General features: G+C 33.1%; 3 protein-coding genes across 4 annotated transcripts; all 3 read left to right on the forward strand.

Annotated features, from left to right (window-relative positions):
- The first annotated feature begins 4209 nt into the window (after window positions 1-4209).
- On the forward strand, window positions 4210-9799 carry LOC137812483 (mitogen-activated protein kinase kinase kinase 3). Its single transcript, XM_068614472.2, has 11 exons — window positions 4210-4738; window positions 5548-5874; window positions 6251-6338; window positions 6496-6558; window positions 6690-6850; window positions 6937-7012; window positions 7450-7509; window positions 7617-7724; window positions 7821-8060; window positions 9036-9139; window positions 9217-9799. The coding sequence occupies exons 1-11, from the start codon at window positions 4404-4406 to the stop codon at window positions 9479-9481; spliced, it is 1827 nt and encodes a 608-aa protein (XP_068470573.2). The 5' UTR covers window positions 4210-4403; the 3' UTR covers window positions 9482-9799.
- Window positions 9800-11024: 1225 nt separating this feature from the next.
- LOC137812482 (ras-related protein RABC1) lies at window positions 11025-15823 on the forward strand. Of its 2 annotated transcripts, none has more exons than XM_068614471.2 (7): window positions 11025-11191; window positions 11300-11444; window positions 11534-11602; window positions 11765-11830; window positions 12769-12890; window positions 14143-14271; window positions 15520-15823. In XM_068614471.2, the coding sequence occupies exons 2-7, from the start codon at window positions 11309-11311 to the stop codon at window positions 15625-15627; spliced, it is 630 nt and encodes a 209-aa protein (XP_068470572.1). In that variant the 5' UTR covers window positions 11025-11191; window positions 11300-11308; the 3' UTR covers window positions 15628-15823. The 2 variants fall into 2 exon arrangements, with proteins under 2 accessions (XP_068470572.1, XP_068470571.1); XM_068614470.1 differs by having other exon boundaries at window positions 11028-11191; window positions 11273-11444.
- Window positions 15824-16621: 798 nt separating this feature from the next.
- Window positions 16622-19706, forward strand: LOC137812484 (uncharacterized). Its single transcript, XM_068614473.2, has 3 exons — window positions 16622-17129; window positions 19079-19217; window positions 19307-19706. The coding sequence occupies exons 1-3, from the start codon at window positions 16755-16757 to the stop codon at window positions 19489-19491; spliced, it is 699 nt and encodes a 232-aa protein (XP_068470574.1). The 5' UTR covers window positions 16622-16754; the 3' UTR covers window positions 19492-19706.
- The last annotated feature ends 1638 nt before the right edge of the window (window positions 19707-21344 follow it).

A 21344-nucleotide genomic window follows, 5' to 3' on the forward strand; every position in this document is an offset into this window, starting at 1 on the left:
ATTATAAGTCTGTGGTTATAGCCACAATATTATCAAATTCTTAGAACATTAAAAGCCTGAAATGTTTCAACAAATACTCGTACCTTTCTACAATAACATGAATTTTTATTTTTAATTCAGATTCACTGATTTTTTTATTGAAGCAATTTTATTTTTAATTTATTTTCAGATTAAAGACTCTGCATCTTTTTTTTAAAATTAAAATTTTTTTAGTGTTTTTTTAAATGATATTTTTACTTTATGTGAACAAACCTTATTGGAATGCATCGATAGGTAATTCTTTTTGCTATTATTTAGAACAATGTTTATTTGTGTGATTTTTTAGACAATACATTTCCCTCAATTACCCCCAACAGCTATCCATACACTTCTGTTAAGTTAGAAATCACATCCTATGATAGTTATTTCTTTGTAGATAAGAAGTCTTAGCTGGATATTCTTTTAGGGTTTATGAAAATGGGTTATTACTAATGAAAATAAATTATTAATTATAGTTATAATAAATATTAGGTTTAATTAAATTTTAAATAGCTTGAGTAATTTTAATTAAATATTGGTTAAAATATTTGTTTATTGAATATACAAAATAGTTTTTACTTTTGTCTAAAGTATTTTTATATTTGATTTTGTGGTCTAGGGATAATCATATTGTTATTTTTGTTAATTCACTGGTCAACTCACTCTTTCTTAAAAAACAAATTGACCGAAAAGTTAAAAAAATTAAAGAAGGAAAGAACAATTTAATCGGAAAGTTGAAGACAGGGTTAATGACTTTCTCATCTTCTTCACAACAAAATCAAACATGTATTTATAAAAAAAATTAAAAACACTTAAATTTATAAATTAATTGAATTTTAATTAAATATTAATAATGTATAATGGATTATTATTTTTTAAATTATCAAGTAATATAAGATTTTTTGTGAAAATGTAAATGTTTAATTTATTAAAAAAAATATTACTTTTTGTTTGCTGAAATGATATAATATACCATATTTTTTATGCACACTATTTATTTTTAGTTCGGTGCTCTCTTAATCCTTTGAGTATTATTTTGTTCACTAAATAAGGGAGGGTACCTGCAAGAAACTTTGATGTTCAAGTTGCTTAAGCAACTCATATGAATGGTTTATTTGTTTAAGATAGAGGTGACAAAAATGGGGATTGATGGTCATCCATCGAGCCAATCTAGCTAAGAGGTCGAGATGTCGAATAGTATACTGGTCCCCCAAGCTCAAATGCCGAAGGATTTGTCGAGTTTTTTGAAAAAAAAAAATCTTTTAGTATTGTTGACGAGTCGAGGTCTTCTCGATTTTGGGTATCAGGTATACCCATGTGACACCTGCGTGAGCAATGAGAAGTTGTCTCATTCGTGATTGGTCATATTTTCTTTGAGCAATGTGCGTAATGAATGTCGAACAATACGAAACTACTTCCACTACAAGTGTTATGGTGCTTGTTTCCTAGTTGGTATGGAGTCGTTTCTTCCCTTAACTTCCATTCATTATCGTTCAGCATGTGATTGGGGTCGATCATGACCATGACCTAGTTGGTTCCCCCAGTTCTGAGTTGAGTGAGATTGTCTCCTCGATCCATAATTTTTGTTTCATGCAAACATTTTTTTTTCTTTTAAAACATATCTTTCTTTAGCCCCTTTCCCTTTAATGTTTTCAATTCTCTTCGGAGTTCCATTAACATCGTCACGATGGGGTCTTCTTGTAATCTCACTTGTCCCACAGTGGACACCAAAAGATTCTTACGATATCAAATGAGATAGTATACTACAACCTTGATGCACAATGTTCCTGCTAAGCTCAGTCTTCTCCTCTTAATTAGGTTTTAGTATGTTCACAAAGAAGGAGGGTACGTGCAAAGACATTTCAATGCTCAAGTTAGTGTAGTATATTAATGAGTCATAAATGTTACTAACTTACTTCTTACTTGTCTCTTAGCCATCCATGTATACTATTTTTTTGATGAAACTTATTGTGGACCTTGTTTAGACACAATCCTTTTGATAACCTATATTTATAGCTTGTTTACGCTATGATATTTGATTAAGATTTTTAATTAAATTACCATTTTGATGATTTGTTACTCAAACAATTCATATGAAAGGTCGATTTGGTTTAAGACTGAAGTGATACGGGCAAAGACCGATAATTATCTGATCGAGAGGTTGATAAACCATATTATATTAAAGCAAAAGATACCGAAATACAAGAAAATACATTTTTTTCTTTTTTTTTTCTTTAAATAGTATGTATTTTCTATGTGTTTTCACATTTTTATTTTTTATCCTTTAATTTATTTCCTACGACAAAAAAGGACGAGACTAATTATTAAAGAAAACACTAAAATGGCTTAATCTTCATAAAATTCGATCTCTAACTTTGTAAAAATCAAATTGTTTAATCAAATAATTTTGACACGCGTTGAATTTCATTAATGTAACCTTTATTTTAATAAACTTCACTAGGTACATAAAATATATAAAAAATTATACAATTTAAAAAGTAATGAATATTTTGTAAATCATTTTGGCTTATACTTTCTCCCGTGTAAATATCACATTCAACAAAAGATGAATCTTCGAGATTTCGATCACGCTATCCATATGTAGGCGGCATAATGGGTAACATCAAAAGTGTTATTTTATTTAAAGTTTTATCAAACAAATAATATTTTATTAAATTAATTTCACGTTACGTGCATGGGATGACACGAATGGTACCACATGTGTTTCTCAGAGAAGGACCCTACTTTTTTCTTTGGAATAAAAATCTAACTCAAAAGGGACTTTTCCATTTCGTTTTTTTGCTCAAGGAGGATGTATTGTATTCCACAATAGACTATACTCACTCCTCACACATATTTCTCGTTATCATAATTATAGATGATTCATCAAAACAAAATTTTCACATAATATTCATTTTAATTAAAAATTTAATTTTTAAATAAATTTTAAATTCAATTTAATTTTATCAAACATATTCATAAGATGAAGTTATATATATATATATATATTATGTAATGTTTTTATTTTTAATTGATATAAAATCTTTAACACATTACTCTCAAGACCTGTCAACACGTGTGTAGATCTATATATCATTGATGATTAAATAGTGATTCAAAAAGGGTCCAAATAATATAACAAATCAATAACAATCTTTAATTAAGATAAATTTTAAATGACTTTAATAATGTATTAATAAGTGATTCTTAAAACTAACTCAATAAAACTCACTTGTGAAACGTGTTTCAATTTTTATTTATATATTGTAAAATATTTTTATTTTTAATTGATCTTTAATAGTTTTATAAAATACAATAAAATAATACATATTAATCTTCTTTGTTTGTAATACTAACAAAAAAATGAGGTTAAAAGTGGGAGAATAAGGTTTGGGGGTGTTTGATACACTACATAGACATTGTCACATTAAAGTGAGTGAGAGAGTAAGATGAAATATGTGTACATTTATGATTGGATCTTCTAAACAAAATAAAATAAAGATAAACATAATCCTTTCATAATAAGACCTCCCCTAATTTGTCCCCATCCCAATCTTCACTCTTTGCTACCAACTTGTTAGCCTTTAGTAGGACCCAAGAAAAAAAAAATGGATCTAAAAATAAATAGTATAAAGTTTCAACTTGGTACCAGCACTGCTTGTTTTCTACTCGAAAATTGCCAATGAATCGTACAGATAAATTTACCACACAATATTAACATTTTAAAAATATGAAGTAAAAGATTAAAAGATTCCATACAAATACAAGGTTTTTCTCAAAAACTGCACCATTAATTGTTTTTTTTTCTTCAAGCGCGTGAGAACTGAAGCAGCGCACAATCACCAATGTGGATTCTCATCGCTTTCGGGATAAATACTCGTGTGTGTGTGTGAATGCACTTTTGGAGGGTTGGAAAAAATTGTTTTTCAAGTGTGTGTATAACAGTGGATAAATATTAAATATTAAAATAAAAATAGAAATGATAAAAAAATTATAATTTTGAATTAGTATTTTAAAATTAAAATTAAAATTAAAGGTGGGACACGTGTTTGTGCAATAATATATGGGAGTAAATGTAATTTATTTGATGTTAGTGAAGTGAATTGAAACTGGTCCCTGTGTAGAGATAATAACAAAAACGAAAACACGGCACACGGGTTATACTTAAAGCAAAACACGGTCGTTTGTGGCATCCAGTGACTTAATAATTACTCCAATTTTCTATTATCTTTGTTGTTGTAAGCCAACCACCCCCACCGGGTGTGTCCCCTTTGAGGACTAGCCTTTTTGGTTCTTTCTTTTTTCTCACAAAACGATAACTCAAGTCATCACATAAAAACCCTTCTTTCCTCTCTCTTTCTCAGAAATTCGGGAACGTCATTAGAATGCCGGCGTGGTGGAGTAGAAAGTGGAGCAAGACCAAGGAGGACCACGAGGAGCCCGAGGAGGAGGAGGACGAAGAGCCACGTGCCGGGTTTCCGTTGAGTTTCATGAAATCTCCGGTCGCCGTTCGGAGGGCTCAGCTCAGTAAGAGTAAGAAGAACAAGAAGAAGCCCAAGAGCTTCGACGACAAGCTCAAAGGGCTTCCGTTGCCTCGTCCCACGCACACTCACACCGATCAAATTCAAACGTTTGGATCTCTCTCGGTGTCGGGTTCCAGCGTCAGCTCCTCCACCTCCTTCGACGATCACCAAATTTCGCCTCACTTTAATGCCAACAGGTTGTTCCGCTTCTGATTCCTTCCTTCCCCGGTTTTTGGCACCGTGTCTCGTAGAGTAGTAGTTCTGTAACCATTTCCCATCATTGATCGCGTAAAGTACACTGATTACTGATCCATTCCCTTTTCTTTCTCTCTCCTCTGGCTCCTTTTAAAAAAAAAAATGGAAAAAAAAAATTGCCGCTTATTTTTTTGTTAAAGATTGTTTCTGTTCTTTCTCGGTTGTGATTGAAAAGTGACAATTTGTTCTTTATATATAAATATGTGTGTGTGTATGGAAAATTTTGTTCAGAGATAGATAGTTATCCACTTAGATCCTCCTCTCCCTAATTTTTGCTTTGAATTTTCTTGTTATTATGGGGGGGTTTAGATTGTGGTCGAGATCGTGGTTTAGTTGCATAAAGGGTTAGACACCGCGGTTTCAGTTGCAACTTCAAGGTTTTCGGGTGTCTCAATCGTAGTCATTTCAGTCGCGTTTAACTGCAATTTCTTGCAATATTAGGATAATGATTGTGATCATAATTTAAAACCTTTGTCGTAATCTTGGACGGAGTAGGAAATTGCAGACATATGAAGGTGATACAGTTGTAAAGAACCCATAAGTCTTGACTTAGTGGATGAAATCACTGCGGAAAATCGATTTAGGAAACCTTTGTTGTTAGGAATTGTAGGCCATGTGTCTGTGACAAATGGTTGAGATTATAATATGTAATTCTTGGTGCTGATGGTGTGAGGAACAGAGCGAATATGGAATGTTCAGGGCGTTTTTCCAATCTGGTGATGAACTAATTCATGTTTTGTTTATTGTGCAGAGGACAAGATGAGGTGAGGTTCAATGTGAGGTCAAAAAGTCCTGGCCCTGGGTCAAGAGGACCTACTAGTCCTACCTCACCGCTTCATCCAAGGTTGCATGCTTTGAGTCTTGACTCTCCTACGGGGAAGCAAGACGAGAGAAGGAGTGAGTGTCATCCGTTGCCTCTTCCTCCTGGCTCTCCAACTAGTCCTTCTTCTGTGCTTTCCAATTCCATCACACGACCAAATGGACTGTTGGAAAATGCTACCAGCAATGTGTCCAAATGGAGAAAAGGAAAGCTTCTAGGACGAGGAACATTTGGGCATGTGTATCTGGGATTCAATAGGTAACTAACTTTATTAATTTTTAGCCGTCAAATAAAGGAAATTTACTGTCAATATTATTTTGGGTTAACCTGGAAATGGCATGCATAATTTGCAGTGTTTGAATTTGTGATTTTGCTACCCCATGTTTGTAATGCATGACCAATAATCAAAGTAGAGTTATTACCACTGATTGAAAAATTAATGGCTGAGTTTAAAGTATAATAAATAAATTACGAAGTAGTTATTCCTTTGATTTTCAAATCAACAATTATAGTTCTATTATATGTACGTAGTTATTTCATCATTGATCTTTTGGAGTGTGTACTCTCTGACTCAATGTCCATGTTCTGTACAAATTACTGAAACCATTTATATTCCACTTCCTACGTTCGACAGTGAAAATGGGCAGATGTGTGCAATAAAAGAAGTCAAGGTTGTCTCTGATGATCAAACATCAAGAGAGTGCCTCAAACAACTTAACCAGGTAATCTGATGTTTTATCTAGATTTAAACATGATGCTCTAACACATTATATAGTAATTTTGCAGCTCTTTGTACTGTTGTGTTGGAGTTTGCTTTAATATGTCCAATTATGATATTGTAGTCCACGAGGTTTTAACAAATTCTCTATTTGATTACAGGAGATAAATTTGCTAAATCAACTTTCACACCCTAATATTGTTCAATACTACGGGAGCGAACTGGTATGCTACAACATTCAAAGTTTAAAATCATTTTAAACTGTATATACCCAATACACCTGTGTGCACTCAGAAAAGAGAAATTGAAGAGTTTCCACCATCATGTATATAACTTATAGATATGCCATTTTCAGGTAGAAGAATCACTTTCCGTATATTTGGAATTTGTCTCTGGTGGTTCTATCCAAAAGTTACTTCAGGAGTATGGTCCATTTAAGGAACCTGTTATTCAAAATTATACCAGGAAGATTGTCTCTGGACTTGCCTATCTGCATGGAAGAAATACGGTACACAGGTAATCTGTTATTCCTACTCAATTTATAACATTGCATTTAAGCTTCTTTATTCTTTCATATTATCAACGTGGTTTCCTTTTGGCAGGGATATTAAAGGGGCAAACATTCTAGTTGATCCTAATGGTGAAATCAAATTGGCTGACTTTGGAATGGCTAAACATGTATGTTCATCTTATCCTGTAAACAACAAATTGCTTCTAGCTCACTTCAAAAGTGAACTACATCTACTGTTTTGTTAGAAAAAATAATTAATTATGCATGTGATAGTAAAATTAGGTGAGAGTTGTTACTTAAAATTATTTCGCTTGCTCAAGGTCAAAAGTAGCAAGTATACTGATTCCTAGTAGCAGAGACATCTCCTCTCTGTTGGATGCACACGCTCCATCTCACATACGTGTACTCCCAGTATCTCACCCTTACACGATGCATTCCACTCCCTCAAACACAAACTCTGTTTCTCTGAAGTGTTTTATATTTTTTTACTAGATTTTATTTTACTGCTACAAAGAAAATGTAATCTAGAGAGCTTAAACAATGATTTTGTATTTTTTATTCATTTTTAATGCATTATCTCTGACATTTTATGGTTCTTGACCAGATAACTTCTTCTGCCTCAATGCTTTCATTCAAAGGAAGTCCATACTGGATGGCACCTGAGGTAAGTTGTTTTTCCTATTCTTCTGCAATGTTGATTTTTTTTTTAAGTCAGCATATTCTTCTCTTCTTTCTCACCGTAACCACTTTCTAATGATATTTCCCTTTTAGGTTGTGATGAATACAAATGGCTATAGTCTTCCGGTTGATATATGGAGCTTGGGATGCACAATTATTGAAATGGCAACATCTAAACCTCCATGGAGTCAGTATGAAGGGGTAAGATAATTGATATTTCAGAACTAGCCTTTACTTGTATGATTCTGTTTGATGAATATGAATGGCTAATTTTTGTTGTTGTGTTGGATTGAATAGGTAGCTGCCATATTTAAAATTGGGAACAGCAAAGATATGCCAGAAATCCCTGAGCATCTTTCCAGTGATGCAAAAAATTTCATCAAGTTATGCTTACAAAGAGACCCATCTGCTCGCCCAACGGCCCAAAAGTTACTAGACCACCATCCCTTCATTCAAGATCAATCAGCAACAAAAGCTGCAAATGTCAGCATAACTAGAGATGCTTTCCCTTACGTGTCTGATGGAAGCCGGACACCGGTACACAGTCTTGGCTATATATTTATTTTCTTTGATATGTTGTGTTACTTCTTACATACTAGTTCCTGGCATGCTGCAATTGTCCTGAAATTTGGATGACTGAAGATGTTATAAAGTATTTGATTATATATAAAGATGATGCACAAATACTTGATATATCAATAGACTTAGTTATTATCTATATGCCAAATCACTATGATTCAATGTCTGGATATCATATATTGGCTTGTTTAGGTCTTCCAGTCATGTATGTAGATGCATTTTGTACTCCATCTTATGTATAGTACTATTAAGCTCTAAAGTAAATGAAGTGGTATAATAACCTTCCCCTAATTGGTTGTCCACATCATTGTTGTGTTTGTTTATAACTTAGGCTGCATACATTTCCTTTGGAATTTGATCTTCTTCCTGCTTTTGAATGATGTTGACTTGTTTTGATGCATATCACATGTATTGGTTAAGTTCGTATGGCAGAAAAGCCAGAAAAAGTTGAAGTTGGAGAATAAACAAAGGAAGTCATTCCTTGGTTTTGAGTGAAAAGGAAAATATATGAATAGACCATCGCAGTGGAGTAGATATTACAGGGGACTTAAATGTTGTCAGAATTATGTGGAGGATCCCACTAGTTTTTTAGTCAAGATTTTTCTTTTTCAAATAAGGTTCATTTTGTAGATTAATAAACTTGTGATGTCAGTTTGTCCAAATTCTCGTAAAATTTAAAGCATGAATGCATGATATTAGGAACACACCAAGTTCCTTTGAAACTAGTTGATCTGGGGAACAAACCCCAACCAGGACTCTTTTGCTTGTATGTTACCTCCCTGTTACATGTCTCGGGCCTATTTCTAACAAAAACAAAATAAAGATTTCTAAAATTTAACACACATTTCTTGCCCTGAATAATGTGGTTTCAAAGTTGGACTTTCTGAATAAATGTTAAGAGTTAACGTTTTCATCATTTTTATCTGTTTGCAGCCTGTGTTAGAGTCCCATTCGAACCGAACAAGTATAACTTCCCTCGATGGAGATTATGCATCAAAGCCAGCTCTTGCAGCCCCACGTGCGTTAAGAAGTCCAAGGTAAAATATCCACCTATTAACCATAATTAAGGAACGGATTTAGATCTTGAAATTCTTTTGTGATTCCCTTTGTTCAGAGATAGCACAAGAATGATCACATCTTTACCTGTATCTCCCTCTTCAAGTCCATTGCGACGGTATGGGCCAACGCACCAGAGCTGTTTCTTTTCTCCTCCTCATCCAGCTTATACAATAATGGGACAAAGTAGTTACACTTTGAATGACGCATGCTCATTTCCTGTAAGGTCAAATGCCACGTTGACTCTTGATCCTCGGCATGAAACATCTCGGTACAAAGCCAATACACCACCTGGTGGATCTCCAAGAATGAGACTCATTTGAGTTGAATTTGTAAATAGCTACAGAACTAAAATATCTGTCTCACCAGTCGTTCGTGGATGGACTTCAATATGGACTCTGAAGCACAAACTATCCAAAAGATTCTGGTCCATTCTTTATACATGAAAACCAGATGACAGAAAAAATGATTCTGGCCGTAAGCTCTTGGTGCATTGGATTGGGGTGGGGAGACTTTGCTGCTTGTAACAATTTCTTGATTATTGTAAATGCGATGTCTTACTATGTTTGTAGTAACTTTATGTTGTATAATGCTAGTTCATGGCAGTATAAAAAAAATAAAAAAAGTAACTTTCACAGCCACTCTTTTCGTGTTTGAATTAGACATTCTGTTTAAGATCAGGTACTTGTACGGCAGCATGAACAAATTAGCTGATTAGCATCACCGGATCAGAAGCATTTTATTCACTTTCATGTGAAATTTTGGAAAGGTAGTTAGTATAGGACTATAAAGAGAATATGATCTCAACCAATTGTTCGATAATTTATATTTAATTTTTTTAATTTATGAGAAAAAATGAATGATATTTAGTTATATAGAAATGAATAATATGATTTGTATGGAACTGAAAGATATTTTGTTTTTTGACTTAGAAGGAGGGAGAAACTCACTCATATGTAACATTTTCTAAGTGTTAGATGGTAGATCTCCAATCTTGCCCACATGAATGAATATGTGTTATTCAGGACAGGTGGACACATATACTTTCATGGTATATATCATGTCATGGGTTACCTTCGATTCCACATCATGTCGATGAATGATTCTCATACACAACCTATAATTTTATGAATATTTTATCTAGTAGACCCAACAAACATTGTCTTACTATTGTAATGTTGCACTAGTCAAGATTCTTGATTTGTCTAACTCTTTTTTATCTCCATCATCAAACTTAACCCCTATCAGGTAAATTTAGAGATAGTAACTCTTGCTTAACTGATCTGCAGATCACATTACCTATTTTCCACCCACCATCTTTGTTTGATCTTAGTTCAAAGAAGTGTTAAGAGAGTAGTTATTCCACCAATATATTTGTGGACAGTTACATATAACACTAGTATTACACTAAGAAGAGAATCTCACAGAAATTATTCATACAAATCTTTTTGAAAAATTCTCTTTATCTATTTTGAATTTTAATATGTATTTGTGGGTGTAAACGAATCTTATAAATATAGATTTTGTTTTCTTTTTTATCTGCTTTGGATAAGTTTAGGATTTAGAAATTTTGTATATAATTAATTATTTTGATATTCGATTTACATGTTGTAAATTGATATTCATCTAGGTGCGATCTTCTTTCCATTTATGATTTATGCTTTAGTATATAACTAATGAATTTTGGTTAGAAAATAACATTTATAATACCAATTAGACAGTCTTAGTGTACGAAAAGTGACTATTAAAACTATTAAAAAGTCTTTATTTAAATAGTAATTATGAGTTATAATTTTAAGTGTTCTAGAAATTATAGAAAAAAATAAGTTTTTTGAGTGAAAAATAAAGAGTGTCGTTTCAATTTCAGTTATGCTTGTTGGTGAAGTAAATAACAACAGTAGTGATTTTCTTAACAGAAGGAGATTCTCGGGAGACACAAACAGAATTGCACACACCTTTTTATGTCTAATTCGCAACTTTTGGGCTAACCTATCTTCTTCAATTTGTTTTTTCCTTTGGATTTCATTCGTTAGGTAATTCACAAATTCCTCGATACATTTCTTTTTCATCATGAACTGAAATCAATTTATATTCTTATTTTGTCGGTGATGAAGGGTTTTTGACGCGTGTGATTGATTCAGTTGAGTGCGATGGATTTGAGTTCGGGGACACAAGAATTTGATTATTTGTTCAAGTTGTTGATGATTGGAGACTCTGGGGTTGGCAAGAGTAGTCTTCTTCTCAGTTTCACCACTGATGCTTTTGAAGATCTTTCCCCCACTATTGGTCCTTTTATTTCTCCTTTGACTTCTATATTACAATAGCCATTTCTTTGCACCTCGGCGTCTTATTTCAATTGATGCTGCCTCCTGCAGGTGTTGATTTTAAAGTCAAATATGTGACAATGGGGAGTAAAAAGCTTAAGCTTGCAATTTGGGACACTGGTATTCACATATAGTGTCATTTCTTAATTATTGTTTCATTTTGTTGAAGCTCTTGCTTATTCACTCATGGAGGATTTTTGCCTGGTTAGAGTTATTGTGGACAATACCATATTTGACTGACTCTGTTTTTTTTATACATGTGTATATATGTATATAATGCAGCTGGTCAGGAGAGATTCAGAACCCTGACAAGTTCTTACTACCGAGGGGCACAAGGAATCATCATGGGCAAGTTTCCAGTTTCCATCATTTTGCTTTCCCTCTTCCCTTATTGTGCATTTACTGGACTTGGTGAAAATGTGAATTACCTTGAATTGGACCCTGGACTACAATGTATTCTAGGATATGTTGTTCAGTGTTCACATTCTTGTTACGCTGGTACTGTCTTACGGTGAATTCCTGTAAAGTGAAATCTTTCCCATTTTTTTTCAGTGAAAGGATAATAACAAGTATGGTTTTCAGTGTCTACACTTCGAATAGCATATATTTATACTTCACCTTAATGGTCTGTCATTTTTACATGCATTGAAATAAAATATTAAACCAATACTTATTTATTTAAATTTGGATTTGGCTTTTTTTTAAAGACTGATGTAAGCTGTTTTTTTTAAAAAAAAAACAAATATTACCTTAATCTCGGGGTAATCTAGCATGTTCTGTTTTATGTATTGAGCTAGTCAGTTACTTGCTGGGAGGAGTTAAAGACAAAACTTTGCCATGGTAGGTTATGGAATCGCATTCTTATTTCATCCATCATTAATTTTTTTTCTTCATGTGGTGACATAGTGATCCTGATTCCTCAGCATACTGTATCTATGTCTATTATAATCAAATCCAAATTTTATTGCTTTATTGGGAGAGTTGAATATCTTTCATGTTGCCTGTGAAGATTTGCTTTGAGCGCTGGTATGAATATTAGTGAATAATCCTGGAATGAGTTGGTTTGTTAGTGAATTGATGTCATCTAGTTGATTAGTGATAATTCAATGACCAAACTTCAATTTTCATTCTCTAATTTGTTGGATTCACCACCAAAATGGCTGGATATCTGATTAGATGTAATGTGTTTAATGGTCTTTGGACGGGAGGTGCTCCTTCCAAGCTAATGTAGTGTTGAAATTTAACTTTTGGATTAGCTGTTAATTTTGTTCCTCTAACTGATACAGTTTATGATGTAACCCGGCGAGATACATTTACAAATCTTTCTGATATATGGTCAAAGGAAATAGACCTTTATTCAACAAATCAAGATTGCATCAAGATGCTTGTTGGAAACAAAGTCGACAAGGTATCTTTATTTAAGAGGTTTACAATCGTATGCTTCCATTATATAGTGTTGAATTTCCATGCGGGAGTTGTTCCTAATCAATGCTTGTCCAGTATAAGTTTTCTTCCTTCTTGAGACCTTGGATTCCATTTCAATTCAAATATTGAGGAAATTTTTCCACAGAAAATAACATCAAATATCTTTTAACACATTTATGTTTAGTGGATAAAATGTCTTTGAACCAGATTTTTTTCTCTTCATTATTGAGATTTTCTGCAAGGGTAAGGGGCAAAATCATTTGCTACTGTTTTCTTCTGTTTATGGGAGTCATTGTGTTTTATAATGGGCTTTAGTACCCTAGTTTTAATTAAAAGTTTCCTTCCTTCCATGTGTTACAGAACGTAGTTTTTTCCCCTTGTCATCCACTAGGGGTTGTGGGAGATCTTTTATTGACCAATGGTATGGCTAAAATAAAGTTTATTAGTGGAATGTAAATTTTATTATTTTATAAGACCATTTTGTAAAGTTGAATGAGGCCTAAATCCAAATTATAAAATGGTATTAAGAGTTTATCTTGAAGATTATTGTTGATGTATTGGGTCACTCACTATCTATCCGGGTCAACTACAGAGGTTCAGTCCTTCAAACGTCACACTCAAAGATATTTAATTTTCAATATGAAGAGGTGTGTTGGACACCTCACAATGACCAATGATATGTGGTTAGTGCAAGAGTGCAAATCTCACCTTACAAATAGATTTAGTGTTAACTAGTTGATTTTGTAAAGTTAAGTTAGATTTAAACTCAAATTATAGAAGGGTGTCAGCATGTCTTTGTAGAGAAGTGTCTATTACATATTTACAAAGGAATTTGTGAGCTCCTTTGTTCTAAAGTACTTGTCTTAATTTAATGTGTTTTGTGTTTTTTGGTTGTGGTTCTTCTAGCATATTTGCTTGTCTTACTTAAAGTAATGTTAAAAAATGATTGTTGGATATCACTAGTGGAAATTATATAGAAATGTTCTGAAAACAAGACAAAGAGGCAGGTTTAATACTTTTCTTTATGGTATTTATTGAAATACAGATCCTGAATTGCATGGACCCCATTTTGGCCGCTCAACTATACTAATCTAGCTTAAACTCTTGCAAGTGTCTTGTCAGCTACATGTCCTAATTTTTTCTTGTTCTATCTTGTGCATCGTATTATTGAATAGTCATTGCTTGTGTTCCATTAGAGGGCTTGGATATCCATAATGGTGACATTTGTTTTTCAGGAGGGTGATAGAGTTGTGACAAAGAAAGAAGGAATAGACTTCGCCAGGCAATATGGCTGCCTTTTTACTGAATGCAGTGCTAAAACTCGAGTTAACGTTCAACAATGCTTTGAAGAGCTTGTTTTGAAGGTATGCTAAGAGACATACCCAGATTATGCATGTAAAAATGCTACTATTATTTAAAAGGCTATGGTAATTTTTTTTCCTTACCCTTTCTATGTGTGTGTGATTTGAACACAAAAAATGTTTGATTTAGATATATAGATATTATTAAGAAATGGACTTTAAGTCTAACTTAACCTTATAAATTCGGCTTATAAGGTGAGGTTTGCACTCACTTATATACTATGAAATATTCTCTTATCTCTAGTCGATGTAGGATCTCTAACACACGTCCCTCACGCCGAGACTACCAACTCGTGCGTGAGACTATATATGGGTGGTCCTATAGCGGCCGATAGTTGGTGACATGATAGGCTCAACATAAACATTCACTAGGATAAACTATATATGGCTCTGATACCATATTAAGAAGTGAACTTTAAGCTTAATTCAACCTCATAAAACCGGCTATAAGGTGAGGTTTGCACCTACTTATAAACTAAGAAATGTCTTAATCTCTAGTCAACGTGGGATCTCCAATACATCCCCCTCACGCCGATGCTACCAACTTGTGCGTGAGACTATATATTATAGGTGGTTCGATAATGGTCCGATAGCGGGTGACCTAATAAGCCCAACAAATATATAGTCCCACGCACAAGACAAATTTATGTGAAGTCAAAGTATCTGGGGATGGAAATTGTCAGTTCCATGCACCCTTTGATCAACTTTATAGGTTACCTGAACACCACAAGCATGTTCGCAAGGAGATAGTGAAACAGTTCAAAGATCATAGTCTAAGATGTAGTGTTGTGTATACATATTTATAGGTAAAGTGAAAAATGTCCACTACACTACTTTTCAACCGAGACTTTGGCAAGTAGACCTCTTAACTTCCAGTTGAGAATAGACTCCTTTTCTTATATGGAAGACCTCTTAATAGCTACAACTTTCTAACTTTTGTGTCAGTTTATCTTTGCCATACCATCACAACCAATCGTTTACCAGTTGGAGCTTTTGTTTATCAGTTATGAAATATCTTTATCTCTAATCGATGTAGGATCTCCAACAAATATAATAGACACAAAAGGGTAGTTTTTTCACAAGTTTAATGCCTGATGATTTATAGATATAATAGACACAGGTTGAGAACAACAGAAAATTTAGTTTTAGGTGATACATTGAAATGAATTGTATTTTTTGAATTGTGATGACCAATAGCTAATGATAACCATGATATTGCTTTGTTTATTTTTTTCCCTTGAGTGTGTGCAGATTTTGGATACACCTAGCCTCATAGCCGATGGCTCAAAGGGTGTACGAAATAACATTTTTAAGGACAGGCCACCCCAATCTGATGCATCTACAAGTAGTTGTTGCTGATTTGAAGAAACTATTTCACTAAAAACCTGCATTTTAAGAATGAGGATCTCAAAGAGAAGGGCGCTGCATCCATTTTAAGAATCTGAACATACTTTGCTGGTTGTCTAGAATCATAGGAAGCCAATTTTTTTAAAATTTTCAGGGTTTGTTTTTTCTTGAATATTAGATGTAATATAATGATGGTTGGTTGTCTGCAGTTTTATTTTCTCTGTGGATTTTTTGTTTGTCTGAGTCATATTTAATAGCATATATAGACGTGGAAATTAGAAAAAAAAGATTGTAGATATAATCTGATATAGTATTTATACCACTAAAAATTGAATATAATGTTGATGTGGCTGTCCTTGAGCAATATAATGTCTAGGTAACGACAGCATGTATATTAAACTCTAAAGATGATAAATAATACAGGAACTGATATTGTAAAACTCTTATTTTATTGTTATCTAATAACAATTTGACATACATAATACATTAATTTACTTTTATAATAGTTATCTTAAAAGTTATATTATTAAAGATATCTTTTATTAGTGAATAATATCAACAGTTTAATACTGTCAATTAATAGAGAATTATCCTTTCTATAATTTTAAAATTTATTATCAAAGCTACGAAATTTATTTTAAACGGTAATTTACAATTGAACGGCAAATATGTTTGAACATAGTTTTGGTCATTGAACAAATACTAAATTTTCAGACTCGAAGGGAGTCACATCTTTTAATAATAAATGGGCGATTGATTTACATTTAAAATTTCAATTCAATTCAAATAATACAATGAGTATTTGTTAAAAAAAAATAATATTTTTTGAAATACTTACAAATAAATCTCAATTCCATACATTATACCACTCTATAATTAGATCTTCTGCCTTGGATCAAATAATTTATAAACTGTTAAAAAGCACTGTATTTATAGAGTAATTGAAATATATCTAAAATAAAATAGCACCAACTTGTAAAATACAAGATTGAATCGTTTGTTAACCATTGAATATTTATTTGATAAGGAGTCCAAAATATCTCATCTCACGCGCTTAATTCACTTCAGTTATGGTTTCGGAGATTCCTTAGATTAGACTTTGGTTCCTAACTCACAACACAGCACAAAACAACACAACTATGGCGGTTGCATGCAGCAGAACACCCATTTCCCATCTTCCTCTGCGGAACCCCAAAACCAAAATCTATAATTCTCAGAGCAGAGTTCTTCAACTTCCAAATAGGCGTTTGTTCCTCTTCTCTCTGCCCCTATCTAGTTTCCTTCTTCTTCCTGTTCCCAGCTTTGGGGATGGTAACGGTGCAATTATTGATAAATTTCAACATGGGTCTTCTTCTTCATATGCTGCCACAATGTATGACCCTCTAAGTGCTGCTGAAAGAGAAGCAAGTGCTTTAGTTTCACAGAGAGTGTCTCAAGCAGTGGATTTGTTGGAGAAAGGGAGGGAATTGCAGGCTCAGGGCGACTTTACTGCAGCTCTTGGTTACTTTTCTCAGGTTATGATGTGCACTTATTTAGCTTTCCTTTGTTCTTTCATTTCCAAACTACTCTTAGTATTATATGGGTTAGGGTTATGCATTTCCGCTCTTCAGATTTAATCTGTATTCATTTAAATTGTTATTTATTTTAGTATTTTTTTACTTTTTTATTATTGTTTTTGCACACTAAAAAAGGATAAAAACAAATAACGTTTTGAAAGCTATTTAATTTCTATACATTATCAGACACAATGAAAAAAATGTGGTATTACGACTTTTAAAGTAAAAATCAATAAACTTATTCTGCATTATGATCTCTGATTAGATAGCACAGTGCATAGACTGTTTACTCTTTGAAAAACTAGGAGCTAACAGAGGGTCTTAATGAGTAAAATGTATGTACTTCTTGATAGCTAATTCAGATTACTCCATTTAGGTTACTACTTTTGAATTTCAGAGTAGTGATGAGTCTGATGATGATCTCAGGCTTTCCATGAATCTATGATAGAACTGTTTATTATGTTCTTCATTTATCTTCTTTTTATGAGAAAAGTATAACATTTATTGAGATTCCCCTGAAAGTGTGTGTTCACTTTAAGATTGAGTTGTATCTTTTTATATTTTTCCTTTTTTTATCAGCAAGATTGAGTTGTATCTCTGTCTTGGCTGATCAAAACCTTAATTGAGAAATAAATCATTTCAACGAAAAAAGTGTTTTGTGGGAAATCCACCTTTTGTGAATAGAATTGCCTGAAAAGAAATTGATATGTGCTATTCCAGTAAAAATTTTCAGCTAGTAATGCTAATACCAACAAATACTAATTTTTGAAGTTAAAACTATCATCTTATTCTTCAACTTTGTTGATGTATGATCATGTTGTTCAGTTAGCATAGCAATGACATTGTTCATTGGATACAACATCATTTACATGAAATGTAAATCAGTCACTTTGTTCCATTATCTGAATGACAACCCCATATTTGTAAATTTTAAGAGTGAAATAATAGATGAGATTTGTTTCACATGAACACTGGAAACGGAAGGGCAAAGCAAATATTTATGTGATTGGGTTATTCTAGGTTCAATTTGGAAACTGAATATGCCAGCCATATTTATTTATACGGAGATATAGAGAGGTAAAGGATTGGTCATAACTTCATAGTTATATAATATTTGATCAGTGGCCATGCTACGCAGTAGCTTTTTAAATATAACTATTGCATTATGTAGGCATTATGGGGTTTCACTATACTCCTGACAGATTCAAATTTTAATAATGGAACCAAAAACAGAAAGGATATTGAATTGGAAGCAAGGCAGATGTACCATACAATCTCAATTTTATGAAGTACTCGTAATAGATTGAGTATTGTGCAAAATTTATACCAAGAATTGGAAATTAGAGGAGTTTAGTTTGAAACAAATGCAGTATTCTTATGTTAATGGGAGGTTTGCCGTACCTTCTTCCATCACCTGCTAAACCTGGTAAAAGTGTGCTTTGCACAGGCTTGGAGTGAAGGACTCCAATCAAGTTCATAGAAGCCCCAGTTAATGACACCCCCAGATTGCTCCTTAGTTCAACACCTCATTAAGATTCCAAGCTCAAGGAACTGTTTATCATCAACTCATCTACCTTGCCACTTCATTCAGCTAATTATATTTGTTGGCTCAACCTGAACTATTTCGTGGCATCACAAATCACATTCTAAGTTTCAACAAGTTTATTCTCATATCCCATGGTTAAATCATCTGACTGATGCTGTAATCTGATATACATTATTAGAAATAGTTAGTGGAGATAGAGGTTGGTTAGCATTGTTGGCTTATTAGTATATATAAACCTTATTTTTTATACACTTCTCCCTATGCATTGCAAATAATACAATTTCATAATTCCCTCAATTATTTTCTTCTTATTTGAACTGTGTCCTGTTTCTTAACATACATCCCTGCCTGTTATTTTCAGGTTGTTGAAAGCTACAAAGACTTGGCATTCTCAGAGTATGCAAGGGTTGGAAGAGCATTGGCCCTGTATGAAGTTGGTGACAGAGAAGAAGCAATTGCAGAGATGGAGGACGTTTCAATATCTCTAAAAGGATATCCAGGTATATTCTTAGAATTTTTGCACCCCATGATCATGCTGCAAATGGAAAACGCTCACTTTTCTCTAATCCTACATCTTCCCCCCTTACAGAAATACATGCAGCTCTTGCAGCAGCCTTATATGCAGATAAGCACGCTGCTTTGCTTGCTGAAAACCAGTTTGCCATTGCAACTCTTCTTGATCCCCATTTTACAGACCTTTCATATGTTAGAGACACAAAGCACTGGCCTCCAAGTTTGATCAGTTCTCTGCAGCACTTCATCACACTGTCTTAAGATCTCATAATATTAATACGTTTTGGTTAACCCATACTAAGTGATGCCAGCTATATAAAGACTTCATCAGTTTATGACTTCAAATATGTAACTTCGTTTATTTGTTTAATTTTTCCAATTTTAACACTTTTGGTTCTGAAATGTAAATGAACACTGATATAAAATCTTCTCACTGTTTCCTACAATACATAACAGAAAGGTATTTCCCAAAATTTGTGACATTGTTTCTTATTCAGAACCTATCATCTAATGATAAGGATGAGACATTATTTAAAATGTTAGAATTCTTAGATAACGATTATGATCATTAAATTTATTTAATGTTTCGAAGTGCATGCTTCAATAGTAATATATAAAGGTTTGATACTAATACCAAATCAAATATTTCAATATAACATTGTTAACTCTGCATAATGCAGACAATGGCATAAAAGCAAAAGGTCGAAATCGCCCAAATAATTTTGATTAGAATGTTCATATGTTGTAATTAATGATTCAACCAAATAAAAAGTTGATTAGTTAAGTTTGTCTTTCCCTTTTAAGTTTCTTTTTTCCAAGGAATTTCTTACCATACTTGTCAGATTATATATGTTCCAGTGGCTTTTAGCAGATTATATATGTTCTTGTCATATTCAAACAACTTTTTCAGAAATTAAGAACAGTATGCACAGTGCCCAGAAAGAACAGATTTATTTTCAATTGAACAGATTTATTTCTTTGCTGTTTTATCAATTATGCAGAAACGAAATTGCAGAGAGTGAGAGAGAATGAACACAAGCAGTTATACTGGTTCACTCAACTGAGCTACATCCAGTCTTCACCAAAACCAGGTGGAAATCACTAAAACACAGTACAATCAAGTACAATTCCCACTGTTCTTGAAACCTACAAGAACTTAGGTACCCTTGCTGAAAAAAAACTATTTTAGCTCACACACACTCTCCAAGAAAACCTATCAAGAAGAGTGTTCAACCAAACTATTACAAGAAATAAGAAGTGAAACGACTACACCTGATTGAGGATACAAAGATCTGCCTTAAACCAGTAGGTAAGATTGCTAGAACAGTAGCTGCACCTCACACCAAGCTTATGGAACCAAACCAAGAACAAGCACTTTGTGATTTTCGAAATCTTTGAAGAACAAATGCTAATCCTTTGTAAACTTTTGATTCTCTGCTGTAAAACTTGTTTTTGCAAATGTATGAACGACTATTAACTCAGAAATAAGTTTTCATTTTATAGAAAACCAACTTATAACAGAATTTTGAAAAACAGTTAAAGCTGTTATAAAATGAACAGATTGAAAATAAACTGAACAGATTTATTTTAAAAAACAGTTAGAGAATTTGTTAAGTGAGGAGACTTAGTCAACCATTCTGGTGCTGAGATAAAACTGAAAACGTTTAAGCTTGACATGGCACCAGAGACAAAAAGAATCTATTCATTTACAGATGAATCTAATTTTACAAGACTTATCCAAGGCATCAGTTTAAAAATGAATCTGTTTATTTAGAAAAGAACAGATTTATTTTTATGCAGTAAACGTGTTTTTTGTAAAACATGTGAAAAACAGTTTAAGAAAACTTATGCTTGTTCTTATCACATGGCCAGTGGTTATGAGGTGAGTTACTCAGCAAAAAGCCCACTCTTAGACAACCTCTAAGCACTACCTAAGACATACTTAAAGCAAAGCAAAATACAAATGAAATGTACATATAAGTCTTCATCAAACACAATCTTGAAGGGGCAACAACCATCTTCAACAATCTCCCCCTGTTTGATGGAGACAAATCCCCATAGCTAACCTCGTAGCTTTGTTGCTTTAAGCACCTGCACTGCACCAGATTTTAAAC

This window comes from Phaseolus vulgaris, chromosome 2 (genome assembly GCF_051622355.1).
Source record: "Phaseolus vulgaris cultivar YP4 chromosome 2, ASM5162235v1, whole genome shotgun sequence".
Classification (NCBI taxonomy): Eukaryota; Viridiplantae; Streptophyta; class Magnoliopsida; order Fabales; family Fabaceae; genus Phaseolus; species Phaseolus vulgaris.

What these genes read in the sequence shown, in the direction of transcription:
- LOC137812483 (XM_068614472.2), top strand. Translation starts at nt 4,404, where the DNA reads ATGCCGGCGTGGTGGAGTAGAAAGTGGAGCAAGACCAAGGAGGACCAC. An exon ending in AATACTACGGGAGCGAACTG is followed by an intron (nt 6,559 to 6,689) that starts GTATGCTACAAC and finishes TGCCATTTTCAG; the next exon opens with GTAGAAGAATCACTTTCCGT. An exon ending in CATACTGGATGGCACCTGAG is followed by an intron (nt 7,510 to 7,616) that starts GTAAGTTGTTTT and finishes TTTCCCTTTTAG; the next exon opens with GTTGTGATGAATACAAATGG.
- LOC137812482 (XM_068614471.2), top strand. Translation starts at nt 11,309, where the DNA reads ATGGATTTGAGTTCGGGGACACAAGAATTTGATTATTTGTTCAAGTTG. An exon ending in GCTTGCAATTTGGGACACTG is followed by an intron (nt 11,603 to 11,764) that starts GTATTCACATAT and finishes TATATAATGCAG; the next exon opens with CTGGTCAGGAGAGATTCAGA. An exon ending in TTGAAGAGCTTGTTTTGAAG is followed by an intron (nt 14,272 to 15,519) that starts GTATGCTAAGAG and finishes GAGTGTGTGCAG; the next exon opens with ATTTTGGATACACCTAGCCT.
- LOC137812484 (XM_068614473.2), top strand. Translation starts at nt 16,755, where the DNA reads ATGGCGGTTGCATGCAGCAGAACACCCATTTCCCATCTTCCTCTGCGG. An exon ending in CTCTTGGTTACTTTTCTCAG is followed by an intron (nt 17,130 to 19,078) that starts GTTATGATGTGC and finishes TGTTATTTTCAG; the next exon opens with GTTGTTGAAAGCTACAAAGA. An exon ending in ATCTCTAAAAGGATATCCAG is followed by an intron (nt 19,218 to 19,306) that starts GTATATTCTTAG and finishes CCCCCCTTACAG; the next exon opens with AAATACATGCAGCTCTTGCA.